General features: G+C 41.7%; 1 protein-coding gene across 1 annotated transcript in view; it reads right to left on the bottom strand.

Moving 5' to 3' along the window:
* HPD (4-hydroxyphenylpyruvate dioxygenase) overlaps positions 1–13395 on the bottom strand; it is a 39984-nt gene extending 26589 nt beyond the window's left edge. Inside the window, exons 1-7 of the mRNA XM_077461964.1 lie at positions 13270–13395; positions 13126–13152; positions 12151–12213; positions 8272–8376; positions 8134–8176; positions 5589–5671; positions 4263–4352 (exon numbers count right to left, since the gene is read on the bottom strand). Of these exons, the coding sequence (XP_077318090.1) occupies positions 4263–4352; positions 5589–5671; positions 8134–8176; positions 8272–8376; positions 12151–12213; positions 13126–13152; positions 13270–13272 (414 nt within the window). The 5' untranslated portion in view covers positions 13273–13395. The remainder of the gene's footprint in view (positions 1–4262; positions 4353–5588; positions 5672–8133; positions 8177–8271; positions 8377–12150; positions 12214–13125; positions 13153–13269) is intronic.
* Positions 13396–22065: the final 8670 nt, after the last annotated feature.

Below are 22065 nucleotides of genomic sequence, written 5' to 3'. Positions count from 1 at the left end.
ATATATTATATATTATATTTTATATATTATATTTTGCATTTAGAAGAAAAAACATGTTTACATTGCCCGAGAACCGGAAGTGACGTCAATGTTGCTCCGGGCCTCCAAGGGCATAGAGATGACCGCTGGCCATCTTGCCATCACTTGGGAAAACCTTACCAACAGCGGATGGTTTCCGGCTCAGCGATAGGTAGCTTTAGCCTGGGAACCACCGGGAAGCGGTATGAGGTGGGGGAGGCACCTCTCTCATCGCTTCCAAAAGTCCGCCGCTGGGATCACTTTTATCGGAAAGCCGACCGTAACAAGAATAGAAAATACTAGGGTTATGGCATCTAGCTGCAGCCATAACCCAGGTATTTAACGTCAAAGTCATGACATAAATTCCCAGTTAGGTGGCAAGTGGCTAAACAATATCCTAATTTTCCAAAATGAATTTAAACACAGCCATTACTTAATGGCTCTATAATCTCTTTTTAATGAAACAGTTTCTTACTATGTTTTTCTGCCTCTTTGCAATGTCCCCTGTAAAGCTCCCAAACCTTTCCTTTTTCGCACACACTTCTTTTTGTTAGTTGCGTTCATGTGCAGTGCTCTATGCACGCTACAAATCCCATAGATTACAGCCCATAGTCCCTCTTGGTAGTGAGCAAGGGAGGGAGGGCTATGTGCACACATACAGTATGAACATAGTGAAGGAATGTAGGCACCTTCTAACAGGAAGTCAGATCAAAGCAGCTAAAAAAAGGAATTTGAAAATTTTTGAGGCTTAGAGTAATTGAAGATACTGTTTTAACCACTTCAGTACTGGAAGATTTTACCCCTTCATGACCAGGCCATTTTTTGCTATTCAGCACTGCTCTATTTTAACGGGTAATTGCATGGACATGCAACACTGTATCCAAGTTAAATTTATAGAATTTTCTTCAAACAAATAGAACTATTTTTTGGTGGTATTTGATCACCAGTGGGTTCTTTTATTTTTTGCACTATAAATTAAAAAATACCAACAATTTTGAAGAAAAAAAACAATATTTCCTGACAGCTCCATGTCAGCCTACTACTGGGTATGCTCCTCCCATACCCCCGCCTGCAGGGCCTAACTCATAAATTAGACTCCTGCCCTCAGGCTGGTGTTCTTCCCCTTACCTGGCTGCAATAAGCTTGTGGCCGTCCATCTGTTGCTCCCCAGGTGTAGACCCTGCTGTATGGACCCTTAAATAGGCTTCTTGTGTGGGTGTTATGGCTGGCATTGGGATTAATGCCCCGCTAAATGCACGGCTGTTCCCAGAGGTGACACCATGGCTGCAGCTATCTGGTATGTACCTCTGCCTGATTTTATTGCCTTTTTGTCTCTGTGATGCATGCTGCATCTTCCTTCATTCAGTGATGTTTCTATAGGTTAAATGGATCCCCATATGGCAGCTGGGATGCCTTTTTGAGCTCCATAGCAGCCTAGGGTTGTATAAGGCACCTGCTTTGGGCTATTGAGGTGTACTCCACTTTTGTTAAAAGGTGCAATGGTGATATTTATTATTCCCTTGGGTGATCTGTGTACACTGCAGAATATTATCATAATCTGTTACAGAGTACTACCTCCTTGTTTCTGTCCTGAACAGAACGTTTTTCATTGTCCTGCTTCTGGCATGACTGGGTTTTGATAAACAAATCACCTGGCATAGGTGTGTGCGGGGGGTGTGCCAGGTGTACCTAATCACTATGTGCAGTGTTGATTCCCCCTACCACCCAGGGCTTCCCCCGTGTTGGCCCCACCACTCTGCAGTGCTGCTGGCTTCTTTCCTCTCCCCCCAGCTGCTGCAGGAGATGTTTCCGGATAAGGAGTGGGGATAGGGGCTAGTAAATATGTAATTTACCAGTGCCTTCCTTTTTTTAAAATGAACACAGGGAAAACACGTACTCACTGTGTTCATTCATAACTCAAGCATAGTAAACTTTGTTTACCATGCTTCAGTTTGTGAATGAACAGGAAGCCGCTCAGTACAGAGCACTTCTCATTCATTTACTGTGCAGTGTTGTTGAGGCTGCCAAGAAAGATATGTGTGTTTGAGCTTTAGGGTGCACACCCTAATGCAATAGGCTGCGCACACCTATGGCATCCTTGTTCAAGCAACTAAGGACAAAGATGATGCCACCTAACAGGTTGTCACATTCATTAAGCCTGTGGCCAATGCACTCTAAAGGAGTGCTTCTACTTACCCTGTGAAAGGGTTAACGCGCAGTCTACAAGCCTTCCCAGGCAAAAAATCTGCTTCAGATTCTTCCAAGAGAAGATAGATGAACATGACTGCAAGAATGTTTCCTTCTTCAAGCAACCAAAGATAAAGATGAGGGCACCTAACAGGTTGTCACATTCATTAAGCCTGTGGTCCATGCACTCTAAAGGAGTATTTCCACTCACCCTATGTAAGGGTTAACACTGAAGAAATGCCTGCACGCCAAGATCCATCAAAATTCTTATTTAATAACGAACATCCCAAGTGTTACAGATAGTTTAAATGGTAGATGCGTTTCACACACTAACAGGTGCGCTTATTCATTACCACCTGAACAAACGGACCTGGCCACACACAATCACACCAAAGTCCCACGGATTTGAGTGTGATGACGTACGACCGGACTAGAATAATGAAGTTCAGGTAATGAATAAGCACACCTGTTAGTGTGTGAAACGCGTCTACCATTTGAACCGTCTGTAACACTTGTGATGTTCGTTATTAAATAAGAATTTTGATGTATCTTGGAGTGCAGCCATTTTTTCAATGTTGATCGTATGGCTCGCGGGCACCTGTGATATCATTAGACTTCCTGTCTCATCTGGAGCAGTGAGTTCTTTTGTTTGCCTATGAAAGGGTTACTGAGCAGTCTCCAAGCCTTCCCAATCTTCTTCAGACTTTTCCAAAGAGAAGATACGGATAAATATGACTGCAAGAATTATGCATTGTTCAAGCAACCAAAGATACAGATGACGATGACACCTAACAGGTTGTCACATTCATTAAGCATGTGATCAATACATTCTAAATTCGTCTTTTCCACTCACCCTGAATTCCTTCATAAATTTAGGCCAAATGGCTACATGTCTTTGGTAAAAATCCCAATAAGTGTATATTAACTGGTTTGTTTGAAAGTTATAGCATCTAGAAAGGATGGTATATATACTGGAATTTTTATTACATTTTTTTTATACTAGTAATTGCAGTGACAGTGGGACTGTGCTAGTGCAGCGGGCAATCTGACATTAACTGAAGCTGGGGGAAAAACTCACTGACTGACACTGACATCACCAATGATACTAAAACAGTGATCAGTGGTTATAATATACACTGTCACTGTACTAATGACACTGGCTGGGAAGGGGTTAACATTTAGGGGCAATCCATGTTTACTGTGTGCTGTTTTTACTAAGTAATGTGTTGGTTTTTACTCACAGGGCTCACTTCTGTCATTCATTAAGTCCATGAACGGGTTTCGGCCATAAATCATTGGCTGGAACCTGCTGATCGGCTTTTGCTGTAGCAATTAGCAGCACAACCCGGGGTGGCAGGCACAGAAGAATGCGCCCCTACCCGGAAATACAAAATCTCGTACATGTATGCAATTTAGTGCAGCAGAGCATCCCTGAAAGTGAATGTAAACCCGATTCATGAAATTTGAGCTGGGCGCATATATCTGTAGTGTTTATCTCTCTGAAAATCACAGAGTCCCGTGGCTTTCTCTTGCTCGGCAGCTCTGTTATCAGCCTGATAACTTCTGACAAGTTCTCCGACACAGGAGATAAAATCAGCCTTTGTGTCGTGGGAGGTTGTTATAAATAGATTAGCAGACAGCTTGTCTTCTCACAGCAGAGCTCTGCACATTACTTCCTTAATTTGCCTATGTGGAGTGGGGGGTGTGTGCCTTTCCTCCAATCAGCTGTCTTGGCCGTATGCCAATAATCCACTCCCAGTGCAGGAAGAGAAAAATCTGTAACCGGAGGAGCATTTTCTAAAGGATATATTAGGCTGAAGACAGCAGATACAGTATATAAGTGAAATTTATGTAGGGTGATTTGTTTCATCTCTGTGTATCATCTGTTCACTTCACTGGATATATATAAGGGTTTACATCCACTTTAAGATAATACATACTTTAAAATATTTTTTAAACCAGAGTTTAGTGTGACTTTAACACTAGTTCTTTTATTAGTAAAACATGCAAAATGACACTGTTAATTTTAAAAAACAGAAAAAAAATATGTGTAATACCGTCTGAATGATGGCAAATTTCACTCTTCCACACTTGTCTTCCTCAACCCACGGCTCCTTTACTATCACCGCTCCCCTTTCTTTGGCTTTCTGTTAAGAATGAAGATGGTTCAGTTACCCCCATCCCACATGACAATGAGACATTCAAAAAATGCCAGAATACTGGTGACTGTGGCAAGCCACAAATGTGTCTCCCATACTTTTGTGTGTTGTGGTTTTTTTTTTTTTTGTGCAGGCTTGCAAACAATCTACAATCTTTTTAAAACTGAACTCTGTCTGCTAATATTGTCTAGCGCAGGGGTGCCCAACCAGTGGCCCAGGGGCCACATGTGGCCCTCGGCCTCCTGCTCTAAGATGGCAGGTTGGCAAGCCCAGATCATGGGTTGCTGACCCGCCATCCCAGAGCAGCAGTTTTGTGAATGAAAGCCGCTGGTAGTGGAAGCAAGTGGCTGCAGAGCAGAGCCACATAAGCCAATGCTTCCTGTATAGTGCCCACTCCTGTCACAGGCGGAGTGATACCAAATGCACTCTGCCTGGGACAGCCAGCGATACCAGAATAGATTATTATTATTAAAGGTAAGTTTACTACTAAATTCATAGTATATATGGTTATATCTGTTTTCCAGTGGTTACTGGGCTGCTTTCAAACTGATCCGCAGGTGCAGTGCAGCTGCAGGTTACCTGCATTGAGCCATAGATTTCTGTTATTACCTGCGAGTTTGTTGCTCCTTCAGAAAGTGCGCCACACCTGCAGAATATAATAGAAGTTTACAGCAAAGTGCAGCTAACCCGCGGAAAATCCACAGGTTCACTGCACTGCACCCGCCGTTTGAGCAGATCGCAGCACATCAGTGTGAAAGCAGCCTTAGGCCACTTTCACATGATTGGTCAGACCCAATTGGACTAACTATTCACCTCTATGGACTTGTGTCTGTTTATACCCGCCTACCTAAATAAAATAGAAAGGGATCTGCCTCTTCCGTCTGGGCAAATCCGATTGGATCAGAGGGCCATAGAGTAGAGAGGGCTTTGCCCGTGGACACGGACCTGTCATTCTCCTGCTCTGCTCATTTTGGCCCGCGAGCAGTTGCCAATTCGCTTTAGTGGCCCTCGCTCTTCAAAAGGTTGGGCACCCCTGGTCTACAAAGTAATGAGCTCAACCCCAAAAAATATGTATAAATTCTAGCAGCAATTAAGGAGGAGCACGTCTGTGAGTTTCCATGCCACCTTCTCTAATGAGCTGCAATGCATGCACTCTCTGCTCAGATAAGTATTTCACTTTTTCATCCTCTGCAATTTCTGCAAATAAATATACGCAATTGTCACCTGAACCAGAAAGTCACAGTCTTCAACTTCAAATGCTACATCTTTCACACCATCTCCATGCTTTTGCAAATGCTCTCCAAACTCTATATTAGTAAAAAAAAATATTAAGCTAGTTAATAAGATCATTTACACCTACTGTATATCACTTATAGAAATCCATGAAAAAGAATGCTGATAGATACAAACATAATTTTAGTTACATTTAAAGTAGTTTTAAAGTCTTTTTTTTTTTTAAATTAAATAATAAACAGGTTTATACTTACCTGCTCTGTGCAATGGTATTACATGGTGGCCCAGAACTTCCTTTTCTGGGATCCCCTGCCTGCACTCTGGGCTCCTCCTTTTCTGTGTCTGCCCCCATAGCAAGCGGCTTGCTATGGGGGCAGATGTGCGGGCTTTCTCCTGAGCTGGAATGTGTGTGTCCATAGGCACACACAGCATGGCTCAGCTTGGCCCCCGCTCCCTCCTTGCTTGATTTGACAGCAGCAGGAGCTATTGGCTCCTGCTGTTATCAGCAAAGCCTGTGAGACAAGGAAGAGAGGGAGCAAAGAGCTGCAGATGAGCACAACGCTGTATTGATACAAAACTCAGGTACGTGATAGGGAGGGCAGAAAAGGTTTTTTACCTAAATGCATTCTCAAAAACCTTTAGTGTTTGGAACCACTTTTTTGTGTAATGTCCCTTATGCCTCTGACTGGTCTCTCAGTTAAAAATCTTCTGCACCCCTGAACACCCCCCTCCCCCTGCAGCCATGATCTTTAGTGCTGCTGTAGTTAGAACAAGCGCTGGACCTGTCATAGTTTGGTATCTTCAAGAGTGCTGACTATGCCTTCCCCTTCCCCTCTTTTTCCATTCATAGAAGTTGTACTATAGCTTCCATCAATAAAGAGTAATTTATGAGTGTTAGAGGAGGACCTTCTATTCATCCACCTCCATTCATATATCACTTTTCATTGATGGAAGCTATAATACAGCTTGAATGGAGGAGAATAGCGGAAGGGGTAGGCATAGCTGGCACTCTTGATGAGCACCTATGACAGGTCCAGCCAATCATATTAAAGTGGTTTTAAAGACAAATATTTTTTTACACTATAAGAAAATGGCACACACAGGATCAGAAGACTGAAAGCCCCCATACACACGGTCGGACATTCCGACAACAAAATCCATCGGATTTTTTCTGACGGATTTTGTCCGAAACTGGTGTTGCATACACACGGTCGGACAAAGTTGACGGAAAATCCGATCGTTCAGAATGTGATGACGTTTGCTCGTTGCAACGGGACTACGTTGCGGCTAGTAGCCAATAGCTTTGGTCTCGTATTTTGATCTGAGCATACGTGGCACAATCAGAATTCTCTACAAACGATCAGAAAAAGTCCGATCAGATTTTGTTGTCGGAAAATTTGAAGTCCTGCTCTCAAATTTTTTCCGTCTGAACTTCCGATGCAAAAAGTCCACACACGTTCGGATTTTCCGACAATATAATCCGATCGGACCTTTTCCGTGGGAATTTCCGACCGTGTGTACAAGGCATAACAATAAAATAGTAAAAGATGATGAGAATTGGCTTCAGCTTGGTTCTTCATCTATACAAGAGCCCCCTCTAATGCCTTTTGCCTATGGTGGTGGTGGGGGGGGGGGATGCTTCCCTAGGTGAAGAACAGAGCTGAAGCCAATTCTCATCATCTTTTATTATTTTAGCTTTACACTTGGTCTGTTTTAAGCTGAACCTGACAAGCCTTATATCCCGACCAGCATCAGCATACAGTGTCACCAGCCACAGGACTTGTCTACTGGAGCATTAGAGAGGTACTGTTTTTTAGTTTAGCTTACAGATCATTTCCTGCAGGCTTAGTGCCCGTTCACACTACCGCGACTTGTCAGGCGACTTAGCCGCCTGACAAGTCGCGCTCCGTTCTGTACTATGGAACCGTTCTAATAGGAGCGACTCAAGTCGCTCCGACTTAGAAAAAGGTTCCTGTAGTATTTTCGGGGCGACTTCAGGCGACTTGCATTGACTTCTATACAGAAGTCATTTTGCAAGTCGCCGCTGAAGTCGTGTGCAGGTCGCGTCTGTGAGACGCGCTGCAAGTCGCGTCGCCCCTGTGTGAACGGGCACTTAGTGACTGCAGCTATCTGCACAAGATTCTTGCCGCTGGGATTTGTAGTGTTGCTAAACGCCTGCGGGAGGGCAACTCAAGATAAAACGATTCACGTCTATGTTTTTGTTGGGGGAACAAGTTCAGTGGCTGGAACTATTTTCCAAAATCTGACATTTTTCTGCACTATTGTCATTGACTCTGGTATGAAATGGCCTTATGTTTTTAGAATTACAAGAAAAACAATTAAAAAAAGACCAGAGAATATTAATCCAAGACCTAGTCACAGTTCTGATGACCAAGACTCATGTATTAACATATACTGTATACAGTATCTACAAGTTACCCTATTTTCTTTGAAATCTTGTTTGTGTATACAGACATACGTACAAGTGTGTAATGTAGGCTAAATACTGTGTAGTAATAAAAAATAACACATTTACCTTGATTTCCAGGAGTAAGAGGTGAAATAAACACAAATATGATCTATAAAAAAACATAAAGGTTCACAAAGTGATTATAACTACGTGATAAGTACAGTGTGAATAATACTGGCGCGGGCAATGAACTGAGCCGTGTACCTTGTCTTGTTTGGCAACGTGATAAACCAGCTCCCTACTCCCGGTTTCTAGGCCCTTGTAAGCCAGGGGCTCAAACCCCATTTTATTGCAATAAAATGAGGCAGCCTGTGGTAAAGACACAAGTAAAGTTATTAAGCACACTGAACGAGGACCTGTCAAGCAACATTAAAACCCGTGGACATAATAATGTATAGGTATGACGTAATGTAACTGTGACACATACTTTTATGATAAATGTCAGCTGTGTAACTATGGTCTAAATGTGAAATCATATATTCATGTCCAAATTGTATTTCAATTATTTCCAGCCTACTCCTATTTTTCCTGAACAATCTTAAAGTCTGTAAACTTACCTTGTGAAGATCCTCACATATTTACTTGCTTGAATACTGTGACCTGTGTCCCCTATATCACAGAATGCACTGCTGTGTCACAAAATTTTGAGTCTGCATTCTAAACTACCAAAATTGCAGAGGGGAGTAGTTTCAGGAGGTGGAATCAGTGCGTACCATGGGATATGTAGTCCTTAGAAATTGAAAGTAAACACCAGAGGAGAAGCTGAAAAGCATGCTGGGAATCCAGGAAGTTGTGGAAAGAGATGACCAGCAGACAGGCAGACCTCACAACATCATAGGTCCCAACTGTCCCTGATTTTGAAGGAATGTCCCTGATTTGGAATAAAGTCCCTATGTCCCTCTTTCCTCCCCATTTGTCCCTCATTTTGATCTAGACTATATAGCTGTATATAAAATGCATTGTTTATCTTTCAAATGGTGTTTCCTAGTGCTAAACCTTTCATCCAATTTCTAAATTGCTGCATTTGTCAATTTTAAAAGCCAGTTTAAAAGAATAGTAGTGGTAAAAAAAAAAGAAGCATTTGTGAGTTTAACTATTTTTTTTGTATAATTCTCCTTTAAGGGGGCATTGCAGGGGGTGTGTCCTATGCCTACATACTTTTGCTAATAGGTCTCCCTTGTTCCCATCTCAAAAGGTTGGGAGGTATGCAACATGAAAGGAGATTGTTCAAGTAAGTTTATATTGGATTGTTAAAAATGACAATTGTTTGTATTGTTATTACAATGCTGATGATATAAAAAGAAATTGCATGCTGTGACCATTGAACACCTTTAATACTCTTTCAAAAAGTACATTAATCTGACCTGTATGCGAATGCTGAGAGCCAACCTGGCGTATTGGGAGAAAGATTTTTAACAGTCATATCTGCATAGATTACAGTGGTATAATGCAGACATGAAGATTAAGCCGACCCGAATATAAGCCAAGGCACCTAATTTTACCACAAAAAACTGGGAAAACATATTGATTCGAGTATAAGCCTAGTGTGAGAAATGCAGCAGCTACTGTAAGTGGAAAAGAGGGTCAACAATGCCCATTTGGACCTAGAGATCAGGTACATAAGGCTGCAGATGGGCACAGCGAGGCAGGGAGATGGGCACAGCGAGGCCTGCACATGGTACAGTGAGGCATGCAGATGGCACAGAGGCATGCAAATGGGCACAGTGAGGCTGCAAATGGGAACAGTGAAGCTGCAAATGGGCACAGTGAGGCTGCAAATGGGCACAGTGAGGCTGCAAATGGGCATTGTTGACTCTCTTTTCCACTTACATAGTTACTATGTAACTATGTGTATGTATGAATGTGAGTCAGAGAGCTTTGATTGTAAGCCCCTTGAGGGCAGGGACTGATGTGAATGTACAATATTTAAAGAGATGCGTAAATTGAGGTGGTATATAAGTACATGTAAGAAATAATAATAATACACATCAGTAATACCAAATTACAATTCCTTCCAGGCCGAATGAATGTAAAGTGTATATATGATATGCAGTATAAATGTATATATTTATACTCATTATTTACAGTGACGACCGATCCATACGGGGCACAGGGGCACCACCCCCTAATCCATGCACCCGGCTCCTAATCTACATGCAGAGCACTGGACGCATTGATTTTAATGAGATTTTTTTCTTTTGAAGCACATGATTAGAGCCTGAGGCTTTAATTGGCTTCAAAAGAGGGTGGGCTTGGGACAGAGAGCACTACTCCCTGAGCCCACCCAGTTGTGTGACAATAGCAAATTAATATTTGCTTTTGTCTTCCTGATTCTCCTCCCTGCCAATCAGGAAGTAGGTCCTGAGACCCGATTGGCCAGGGAGGAGTCTTAGGACTCCCAGCCAAACGGGTCTCAGGAACCACTTCCTCGGCCTGGAGGAGAAGCAATTGCACTGTGTCATGGCAAGCTGGAGCAGGCTGAGGGGCAGCTTCCAGGAGCACTACCCCGGATCACCAGCTCCTAAGGTAAGGATATGGATGGCGTCCGACTCGTCCGCGTGGTGGGAGGGGCGGTTTTTGTGAGCAGGGGGTCAGGGCCAGCATCCAGGAGCCTGAACCACCTCTGATTCCTGTCCGTTCTCTGCGTGGGGGGGGGGGTTGGGGTCTGGCGGCTGATGCGAGTGAGGTATCAAGTTTGTTTGTTGCCCCTCCCAAAATATTGAGCACCAGTCGTCACTGATTATTTAGACAGTAGGTTGTCTGCAAACTCTTTGTTCCATCTCTGAAGGCTAAAACTACACATCAATGATTCAGAAAAGGCACACCTTCCCCCTCACTCTCTCTAGCAGCCATTGGAATGTATTCATTCATCAGCATATGGAGGCTATCATAGTACATCCAGTAATACACGTTTAACTGTTTAATAAAGATTTTATATAGTTATCTTTAAGGAGCATCACCGCCCAAAACAGATTTTGAAATTATGTTGTCAAATCTCCATACTGAGCTCCCATTCAGAAAAAAGATCTACCAGGGGATCAAGTCTTGTTCCACTCCACCCACATTGGAGACATTCAATTTAGGTGAAGCTACTCTAAAATGTAAATGCTGTAGAGCGTTGGCTATAACCCAGTGATTCTCAACCAGGGTTCTGTGGAACCCTAGGGTTCCTCCAGAGGTTGCTAAGGGTTCCTTCAGCATTGGGAAATGTCTGCCTCTCAGATAAGTTCCCACTGACACCATTGATCTTTTTAACTATCTGTATCTGTTCACTATACAATTATGGGATGATGGTACCTAACCCTATCCATGATACTGAATTATTGAGGCAACATTGCATAAAATAACTATCTGTAAGGAGGTAATTCTTCCCAAGGACCACAAGTGTAAGGACCATTCTTCCTACTGATCAACACACTAATATATCATGAGTTGTAGATTAAGTTTTAACAGGGGTTCCCTGAGATCGGAGAACTATTTCAAGGGTCCCTCTGTGTTGAAAAGGTTGAGAAAGGCTGCTATAACCACTAAACATGTGCAAGAACTTATAGGCTTGCAATTGAGTGGAAATGACGGTCCTTAGTCTTTGTTTGATTTTCAGTTGCCATTGTGCTGCACACGTCGACATTCATGACACCAGACATTTGATAACTTGACAGTTTGATTCAGAGAAAAAGAGGTGTGACAGTTATCATTTATATCGTGCCTTGAATGTAACTGTTTTAAATTGATGGGTTTAGTTCTGCTTTAAACACTTGTAAAAGTGTAAATAACAACGATCACAGAATACAGAGGCCATGACAAAATTAGAATATAATTAATTGTCTAGCGAAGCAGGCACCATAGTCACTATTTTCACATTGCCATCGTGGCCTTAAGAAACCTATATGACACATCCCAGGAGTGTGATCAAAATGTGTTCTTACTGAAGAAGCAGATGTGGCAAATGCCATAATTGACAACAGATTTTCAGGGACATCAGACCCTCCCCTCCACTAACCAATCACAGGCTACCAATAAAATGATGCCGCAAGCATTGCAAAGACGTCTTTTATCTTTAGTTACAACATAGAACTGGCTTACCTGTTTTGCATTGCTCACCCAAAGTGTTATGGAATGAAATCTGAGAAATCTTCCATGTTCATGCTAGGCACAGATCAAATGGTAGTATTAGACAAAAAAGTTTCAATCATAAGCATCATACAGAAAGAAACTATCAATTATAGTCAGTGTTTATCTGGCGCTCCATCAATGTATGATCACCTTTGAAAAACATTGATAGATCTCCTAGATTGTAAGCTCTAATATAAGCAGGGCCTTCTGATTCCTCCTGTATTGAATTGTATTGTAATTGTACTGTCTGTCCCATGTTGTAAAGCGCTGCACAAACTGCTGGCGCTGTATAAATCCTATATAATAATAATAATAATTTATTTGCAATTAGCAGCCAAAATGGTGCATTGTGAATGACCCAGGAGGTCAGATGAATTCCCCTGTACTTTTATATTCCTAATTCTGAAGTTACTATCAAAAGCAGCTTAGAAGTATCCAATCATAGTTATCACCTCCCTATCCTATCCTTTATTTTAAATATGAGCGGACTTTAATCTAATCCAATAAAACAAACTGTATTTCATTAGTTGTGAAGTTCAGATCATTTTAAATAATCATATTTTCCTCCCAATATTTTACAAGTAACAGGTGTACAGTAATGATTCAGTAGCCATACCAAATGTAACTTATTGTAATAATTAAACTAGACAAACACAAAACATGTAGTAAAGGTGAGCAAACAAAAACAATAATATTAAATCCCTTTTCTAAATTAAAGTGAAAAAAATACACAAAACCACACCTAATCACAAATTGGAAAGAGGAGAGAACAAATTTGATATACAGTGTGTGTGTGTGTGTGTGTATATATATATATATATATATATATATATATATATATATATATATATATATATATTATTAGTTCTCTACTCTTTCTAATTTGTGATTACTAAAGATATATAGTCAATGTATTTATCATATAGCATAATTGTTCTTTTGTACCTTTTCTCCTTTGTCTGTATATGATGTCTACAAAAAAAGAAAAAATTGTATACACGTCACAAGATGTAATGACAAACACTTTCTAATTAATGTAAGCATGTAAGTGTAGTCAGCAGTGTGTAAGTGTAAAATGTGGTATCTTACCATAGTGAGAAGACTGTGCTCTATCAGTGAAGAGATCTGTTATATGTGGGTTGTGATGCTGGACACATCTCATATAGGACTCTAGACATGGGACATCCCTCCTGTGCTCCTCCTTATTCTGTGTAATACGAGGAAACAATATTCCTGCAGAGGATGTCTCAGTTGCATAATGTCATTCAGTTTTCAAAGAGTACAAATAACATCACACAGATAAAACACACAATACACATAGCATAGTATAAAGTGGAGCATTGAAATGATATCCACCTAGAGGATATCTATGATAAAGAAACCCATTCACAACATCCAAACATGTAAAGTCTAGATATTGGTCTCCTATGATATGATCAGAAAAGTCAATTTCTTTGCATAGACCATCACAAAGTGACACATAATTGTGAAGTGGAAATAAAATAATAAATGGCTTTCAAGATTTTTTACAAATAAATATCTGAAAAGTGTGGCGTGTATTTATATTTAGCCCCCTTTACTCTGACACCCTTACTAAAATCTAGTGGAACCTTTAGAAGTCACCTAATTAGTAAATAGAGTTCAACTTTGTGTAATTAAATCTCAGTATAAATACAGCTGTTCTGTGAAGCCCTCTGAGGTTTGTTAGAAAACCTTAGTGCATAAACAGCATCATGAAGGCGCCAAGGAACACATCAGACAGGTCAGGGCTAAAGTTTTGGAGAAGTTTAAAGCAGGGTTATGTTATAAAAAATATCCAAAACTTCTCACGGAGCACTGTTCAATCCATCATCTGGAAATGGAAAGAGTATGGCACAACTGCAATCCTACAAAGACATTGAAATCCACTTAGTTCTGGAGGAACTGTAGAGATCCACAGCTAAGGTGGGAGAATCTGTCCACAGGACAACTATTAGTCGTGCACTCCACAAATCTGGCCTTTATGGAAGAGTGGCAAAAAGAAAGTCATTGTTGAAAAAGCCATAAGAAGTCCCATTTGCAGTTTGCGAGAAGCCACGTGGGGGACGCAAACATGTGAAAAAAGGTGCTCTGGTCAGATGAAACCAAAATTAATCTTTTTGGCCTAAAAGCAAAATGCTATGTGTGGCAGAAAACTAACACTGCACATCATCCTATACACACCATCCCCACCGTGAAACAAGGGGGTGGGAGCATCATGTTGTGGGGATGCTTTTCTCCCGTAGGGACAGGGAAGCTGGTCAGAGTTGATGGGAAGATGGATGGAGCCAAATACAGGGCAATCTTAGCCCTTGTACACATGGTCGGAGAATCCGTCGGAATGTGTCCTATCGGACCGTGTCGTCGGATAATCATGTTGGAAATATTTCCTGACCAACTGGGCCGATCGGACATACTCCAATCATGTGTAGAGAATTTTGATCGGACCAAGTGCCACGCATGCTCAGATTAAATCCCTACATCAAAGCTATTGGCTACTAGCCTGAATATAGTGCCATCGTAAGGAAATTACGCCATCACGTTCTGAAAGATCGGATTTTTCGCCAACTTTGTCCGACCGTGTGTATGCAACAGTTTCGGACAAGATCCGACGGACAAAATCCGACGGGCAAAATCCGACGGATTTGGTTGTGGAAATCTCCGACCGTGTGTACAGGGGCTAAGAAGAAAACCTGTTAGAGTTTGCAAAAGACTTGAGACTGGGGCGGAGGTTCACCTTCCAGCAGGACAACAACCCTAAACATACAGCCAGAGCTACAATGGAATGGTTTAGATCAAAGCATATTCATGTGGTAGAATGGCCCAGTAAAGGTCCAGACCTAAATTAAATTGAGAATCTGTGGCAAGAGTTGAAAATTGCTGCTCACAGACATTCTCTATCCAATCTGACAGAGCTTGAGCTATTTTGCAAAGAAAAATGGGCAAACATTTCACTCCTAGATGTGCAAAGCTGGTAGAGACATCCCCAAAGAGACTTGCAGCTGTAATTGCAGCGAAAGGTGGTTCTACAAAGTATTGACTCAGGGGGGCTGAATACAAATGCACACCACACTTTTCGGATATTTATTTGTAAAAAAACATTTATTATTTTCCTTTCACTTGACAATGATGTGCCACTTTGTGTTGGTCTATCACACAAAAGCCCAATAAAATACATTTACGATTTTGGTTGTAACATGAGAAAATGTGGAAAATTTCATGGAGTATGAATACTTTTTCAAGGCACTGTACATGTGATTTATGTACACATTTACATGTGATCCATACAGCAAGCATGTAGCAGGTACAGGTACATTTATGTACATGACTGCCCTCTTCCGACTTTGGGGCACACGTGCATGTGCCCCTCTGCTGGCCCATGCTGTAATTGGACGCAGCACAAGATTGGCAGACTGTTTTAGCCAATGATTTTGGTTGAATTTAGCTCATCGGCTGTGTCCAATCGCACACAGACAGACCCTGTGTGCAGTGAACAGCGATCTGGCTGTTTCTTCTCCCTGTAAAGCACATTCAGTGCTGCTGGAGGGTTTGTAATAGATCAAAGAGTTGATAGGCTCACATTCATAAAAATGAATCAGCCTTGGATCAGCAGCTATCAAGCACCTGATGCTGATGTAACTGATTGAATTTGCTATGGATGTGGGATCCCTTGAAGATTGCCTATGTCCACTATCCTATTCCTCCTCAATCTTGATGATGCTAGCTTCCAACAATATTTTTGGTTTAGGGCACCACCACCACCACCCAAGGCCCAATTTTTCTGCCCCTAATATAATTTTGATATAATATTTCAACTCATGGCCCAATTTTTCTGCCCCTAATATAATTTTGATATAATATTTCATGCAGGGCCCAATTTTTCTGCCCCTAATATAATTTTGATATAATATTTCAACGCATCCTGCGCCCAACAAGAGTAACTGTGAGGGCTTACAGTGTTGTGGCACCACGACCACCACTGCCCAAGGACCAATTTTTCTTCTCCTGTTTAACAGGAGCATGTAAATACAATTCTTGATATAATATTTCACAGCAGGGCCTGTTCCTGCGCCCAACAAGAGTAACTGCGAGGGCTTACAGTGTTCTGGTACCACTAACACCTAAGGCCCATTTTTCTGCAGAGTATATAGAGCAGGCCGTATAGCATATATACTACTGTTTAGAGTATATAGGGCCTGGGGGATCCCCACACCATTTTTTTTTTATTTGGGTACGGGGTTCCCCTTAATATCCACACCAGACCTGAAGGGCCTGGTATGTATTGTTGGGGTGACATCCACATCATTTCCTTTTAGTATTTTTGGTATTTTTATCTTTATTGCTGGGATCCGACAATACATTACAGCCGTAAGCAGTTTTAAATTAAATTTTTTCCTTTAGAAATGTCAATTTGCTGTGGCTCTGTTATAAACATGGGAAAATGCATTACTTTACAGGCATACTAAGGACACCCTTCTCCCCAGGCACGATATTTAAAGGAATGTTTCACTTTTATTGTTTCACTTTAAGCATTATTAAAATCACTGCTCCCAAAAAAAACTTGTTTTTAAAACTTTTTTTGCATTGATAAATGTCCCCTGGGGCAGGACCTGGGTCCCCAAACACATCTTATGGCAATAACTCGCATATAAGCCTTTAAAATTGTCATTTTAGATTTTTCACATTCGTGTCCCATAGACTTTAATGGTGTTCATGTGTTCGGACAAATGTTTTGCCTGTTCGCATGTTCTGCTGAGAACTGAACCGAGGGGTGTTCGGCTCATCCCTACTCCTTTCACAGACCCACTCAGATGTAGGAGGGCAAAAGTTGAAACTTCATTTTAGATGTTGAGGAGATTTCCTTTCACCTCCTGTCCTGTAGACCAGCAGCAGCAAAGAATTCTCTCCAAAAGTAAGGGGAAATTCCCTCTTAAGCTATTGTCACTGGAACGGGTATCCCCATTGTAAGATATTCCCTCTATTCCTGCTCTGGTTAAAAACAACACATTTTGTTTTTTCTCTCACTTTTATTCCCAGTGACAATGGTCACTAGGATGTCTCCGGCTGGGATAGAGACAGCAATAAAAACCTGAAAGAGTTCATAAGTCCATACTTTCACTTTTGTTGTTTGAATACTAAATAGTTCATGTGGTATGTATAGAATCATCAGAAAAAATAAATTGATAATACACTCGTCATCACTGCTATCAGATGGAGTAGAGAAGAAATATAGTCTAGGACAGTGGTCTCCAAACTATGGCACAGGGCCAGATACGGCCTTTTGCTTAGATTAATCTGGCCCTTGAGACACTATTTCTCCCACTGTCACTAATGATGGGACACCATTCCTCCTTCTGGCAGAAATTTCGGGGCACTATTCCTCTCACTAATACCAACAATTGGGCATTATTCCTCCCACTAATACCAACAATTGGGCACTATTCCTCCCACTGTTACCAACAATTGGGCACTATTCCTCCCACTAAAATCAATGATGGGGCATTGTTAACTTAAACTGATGCTAGTGCATTTTCTACTTTCACTGTCCACAGTCTGGGCCGCCCTAAAGCCTAAAGGACGGTAAACTGGCCCTTTGTGTAAAAAGTTTGGAGTTCTAGGAGAAGCCAATCCAGAGAAAACATCAGGCAAGAGAAACAAAAACTGACTCCACAATTGCCAAGTAAAGCTACCATGAAACAGCAGTATGATGGTTACAAAATCTGTTTGCATAGTAAAGCTTCATTAACATCTTGATTTATAAATATACATTGTGAAAGAACTTGCTTTCTATATATTAATTTTATACTGTATCACAATAGCAAAATTTTACCCACTTGTTAATTGGGATGAGGAGGGTTAATTCAACTATTCATAGTAATATGAATATATTATATAGTGTACATGGTTTGGTCTGAGGAATTGGAAATTACACTAAACTCAGTTTTTTAAAGAAAAAAAATGTATGCATTTATTCTTTAGGCCCCACTTGAGCGTTTTGTAGCTCAATGCTCCTCAATGCTCAACATCCAAAATCCCATGTATTACATTGGTGACTGTCTACTCCTCTAGCCCAAAGCTTGAAACTTCAAAACCTACATTAGCTACTTGTGATGCAGATTTGAGAGTTTTTAACCCCTCTAGACTTCAAAAGGAATGCCTATAAAACACAGCGTATTTCAGGCATTTGTGAGCCTGTAAAAATGTCCCTACAAGTCCCCTCTCACCCTCCCTCCTGCCCCCAGTGCTTTCCATTTGCTAAAATTATGGAGAACAATGTAAATCGCACACATTCTTGCACACGCAGGTAAAATGCACTGCTTTTTTTGGCGGATGCATGGGGTGCCATTAAAGCAGTTTTGTACAGAAAATTGCAAGTTCATCTTATTCAAATGGCTTTGGAACATAGATGCAGTTATGACCATTGAAATAAAATAATATGCAGTATTTACCTTTTATTTTTAATGTTTATGCCGACTTCCGAGCTCTCCTCCCGTGGGAGTAGGCGTGTTTATCGGCTTTGCAATGGTCCCTGGGAACTTTTTTAGCTATTTCCCAAGAATCCGTGGGGGACACAGTCATGCCAAAATCTCGTGAGATTTCGGAAGGAGGACTCCGGTCACGTGATGAGGGCGTGTCCGAAATTGCCATTTTGAAAGTGGGCAGGCAGCTCTATCTGCCATTACCACTATAGCACACGAGGCAAGAGGAAGGAAAACAAAGAGGACACTCAATGAGCATGTGCGAGATGGAGCGGTGGATGCTGGGAGCTCAGCGTCATTGCATCCAGGAAGTAAATGCCTGTGGGCTTCAAACGCCCACAGTGAAAATGGAAACCGCCGGACTGCTTTTTTAAAAGTTTTCCTTAGCAATGAAATCGTCACGCCGGGGGTTAAAAAGACTCCGATCGTGACTGCAAAGACACCGTAAGAATCGCCCACCAGTGACACAGGTAAAAAAAAAAAAAAACGGCAGTGGAATCCCTAACGTGACCCCCACACACATCTGAAAACAGTACGTTTTTGGGTGTAGGAAATTGCACGGTGCAAAAGCACCATATGATTCCTGTGCAGCTGCAATTTAAAAATAAAGGTGCAGAGACGGTTTTCCTGCATTTCCCGCACCAACCACATGAGTGTGAACCTAGCCTTAGATCTACCAACTACTATTTAGCGCAAGGGCCTGCTTGATTGTATACAAAGTGATTGGATAGACTAGGAAGGTCCTCAATGTAGAACACACTTAGTGCCAATCCAAGGGGGAACTAGCAGAGCCTCTTTGCTGGGAGTATAGCACGAGGGTGCTGCACAGCTCATCTTAGAGACCATGGAAGAACAAAAAGTCAGAAATTTGCTGCACTATATTTTTTGTAGTATCAAAATCACATCACAGGCATAGCAGGAACAATAAAAGGTAATGGGTTCCATGCTAAATACAAAACTTACTCAAGCCTCCATGGAAGTTTGAGCAAGTGCTGTATTTAGCGTGAAATGCGTTACCTTTTTATTGTTTCTGCTATGCCTGTGATGTGATTTTGATTTTGATACTACAATAAAGATATCCAGTGCAGCAAATTTCAGACTTTCTGTTCTTCCAATAGGTAGGTCCTCATTTTACATAGTTTTGGTAAATCTAAATTCGACTGAGCAAAGATTGTATGGTCAGATTTTATAGTGACTGTAAGATGTATTTGTTTCCTATGATACTCAGCTCCATCTAGTGGCCATAATGTTTGTAATGTTATGTTTGTACCTATCTTTATTGCTGCTCAGAATATTTGAAGAATATTCAACTAAAAGATAAATAGCCTAAGATCATTCGGGTTTTGCCCCCATTCTGTCAACAGCTGGTTAGTTCAGACAGCACAAATGTAATTTTGCTGAAAAATAGTTATGCAAAGTGTTTATATATAAACCCCTTCGTCTCACCACAAAATCTAAAGGGAATGTGGTTGGGAAGGTAGCACAGGAGAAATATATGATATGTGTGCATGGAACCGTACAAAATGAAAGTGGAGGAGACAACACAATTTAGCCTGCTTTGTTCTAGGATGCAGGACCGTTTTTAAGGCAGGGCAAAAGGGGCAGCTGCCCTGGGCCCCATCATTGTATTGGGGCCCAAAGCAGGTGCCTCATACTTGCCAACTATCCCAGTTTAAATTCCCTTATTCCTTGAAGTTTTAGTCCCGTGCTGTGTCCTGATATCTCAGTGTAAACTTCTGATGCTGCTGCCCAGCTTTGCTCTATTGCCATTTACAGATGAATTACCTGCAGACCCTGTGTGTGTGTTTACATGTAAATAACCTGCATTGATATGTAAAAAGTAGCTGCAATAATATGTAAATAGTTATGTACCTCGGCATTGATATGTAAATAGAGGCGGCATTCATATGTATATCGTGTCCCACAATAATCACATCCACCATTACGTCTGCTGAATGCTGCCCACTGGGGAGGTAAAGGGACATACTTGAAAGTCCTGCCTACAACTGTGGTCATTAAGCCTAACATCAGCCTGTTTTACAAAGGCAGGCAGTGAGGAGATGATGTGCTGTAACCTTTAGCAACCAATCAGTGAGCAGTAATGCTGTGCAGTAACCAATTAGTGAGTGGTATAGATGTTCAGTAACCTCTAGCAATCAATCAGTGAGCAGTATTGATGTACATTAATCCCTAGCAACCAATCAACAAGCAGAAGTCATGTGCTGTAACCTCTAGAAAATAACAGTGAGCCATAATGTGTGCTGTTACCTCTAGCAGCCAGCCAGTGAGCGGTAATGATACAATGTAACCTCTGGCAACCAATCGCAAACGCTGCCTGATCTGATTCAGTAAACTGAATTTGATTCTAGCTGTTATTTATTGTATGTCTCAAAGCACGTGAAGAGCGAAATTGCATGGAAGAGGGGGCCCAAGAAAATGTTTGCCCAGGGTCCAGTCAGTATTAAAGACGGCCCTGCTAGGATGGTAGATGTCATATCAATTCACATACATGTAGCGCCGGCTCCTGAAGAGCATGCGCTATGTGTTTTTTCTATTTAACGTTCCTAAAACCGCAGTTTGGTTTTAGGGTTAATTATACCAAATTATGGTTTCGGTGACAGTCTGGCTGGATTGCACTGGATTCTCCTTGGCCATAGGTGTCGCTGTCACTACTGGCAAGTGTGAGAACGCAGTTTGGCTATGCATATTGAATGCCATTCTTTCTCGGAACCAGCCCAGTGGGAGTATCATCCTGCTGTGCATTCTGGGGGAAGGTATTTAAGGTACCGACATCACATGCTTCTGGGTTTCGGTCCAGAAGAATTTTCTGTCTGCTTGGTCCTGGTCCTCCTGACCAGCCCCCATGGCCCTCATGGCCTGGGGTGCGGATCCAACCAATTTCAAGTCTCGGGGCTGGCTAGCCCGAGGCAACGTAACTGGAAGGAGGATTCAGAGGTGATCCGGTGCCATTTCATCTGTGGAGAGGCCCAGCAACTGGAGAAGCAACCAGGGGAGGACTCCTTCAGGAGAAGGCCACGCACAAGGCTGGCTTCTCAGAAGACTTCTCAGAAGGAGCCTGGAAGGTCAGTTGAAAGGACACTAAGCGAATCTACACTCATAAGGTATCGCCGGACTGGCTGCGAGATACTGGTACCGTATGAAGGCTCTCTAAATTTGTCTACATCCTTCAGTTATATCCAAGTCTGTGGCAGAGACTTTATTCACAAGTGTTCTATATCCAAGTCTGTGGCAGAGACTTTATTTACAAGTGTTCTACATTCAAGCCTGTGGCAGAGACTGTGTTCTAATTTAAGCAATGTATCGGCTGCTAGGCCTAGTGAGAGGAGTTCTATCCGGCAGCTGTGAGAATCCAGTTGTGAACGGTAAT

Source organism: Lithobates pipiens, unplaced genomic scaffold (genome assembly GCF_037356315.1).
Source record: "Lithobates pipiens isolate NorthernLeopardFrog02 unplaced genomic scaffold, aLitPip1_a1.2 Scaffold_3, whole genome shotgun sequence".
In the NCBI taxonomy this organism is placed as follows: Eukaryota; Metazoa; Chordata; class Amphibia; order Anura; family Ranidae; genus Lithobates; species Lithobates pipiens.
This window is presented reverse-complemented; position numbering and strand designations above follow the sequence as displayed.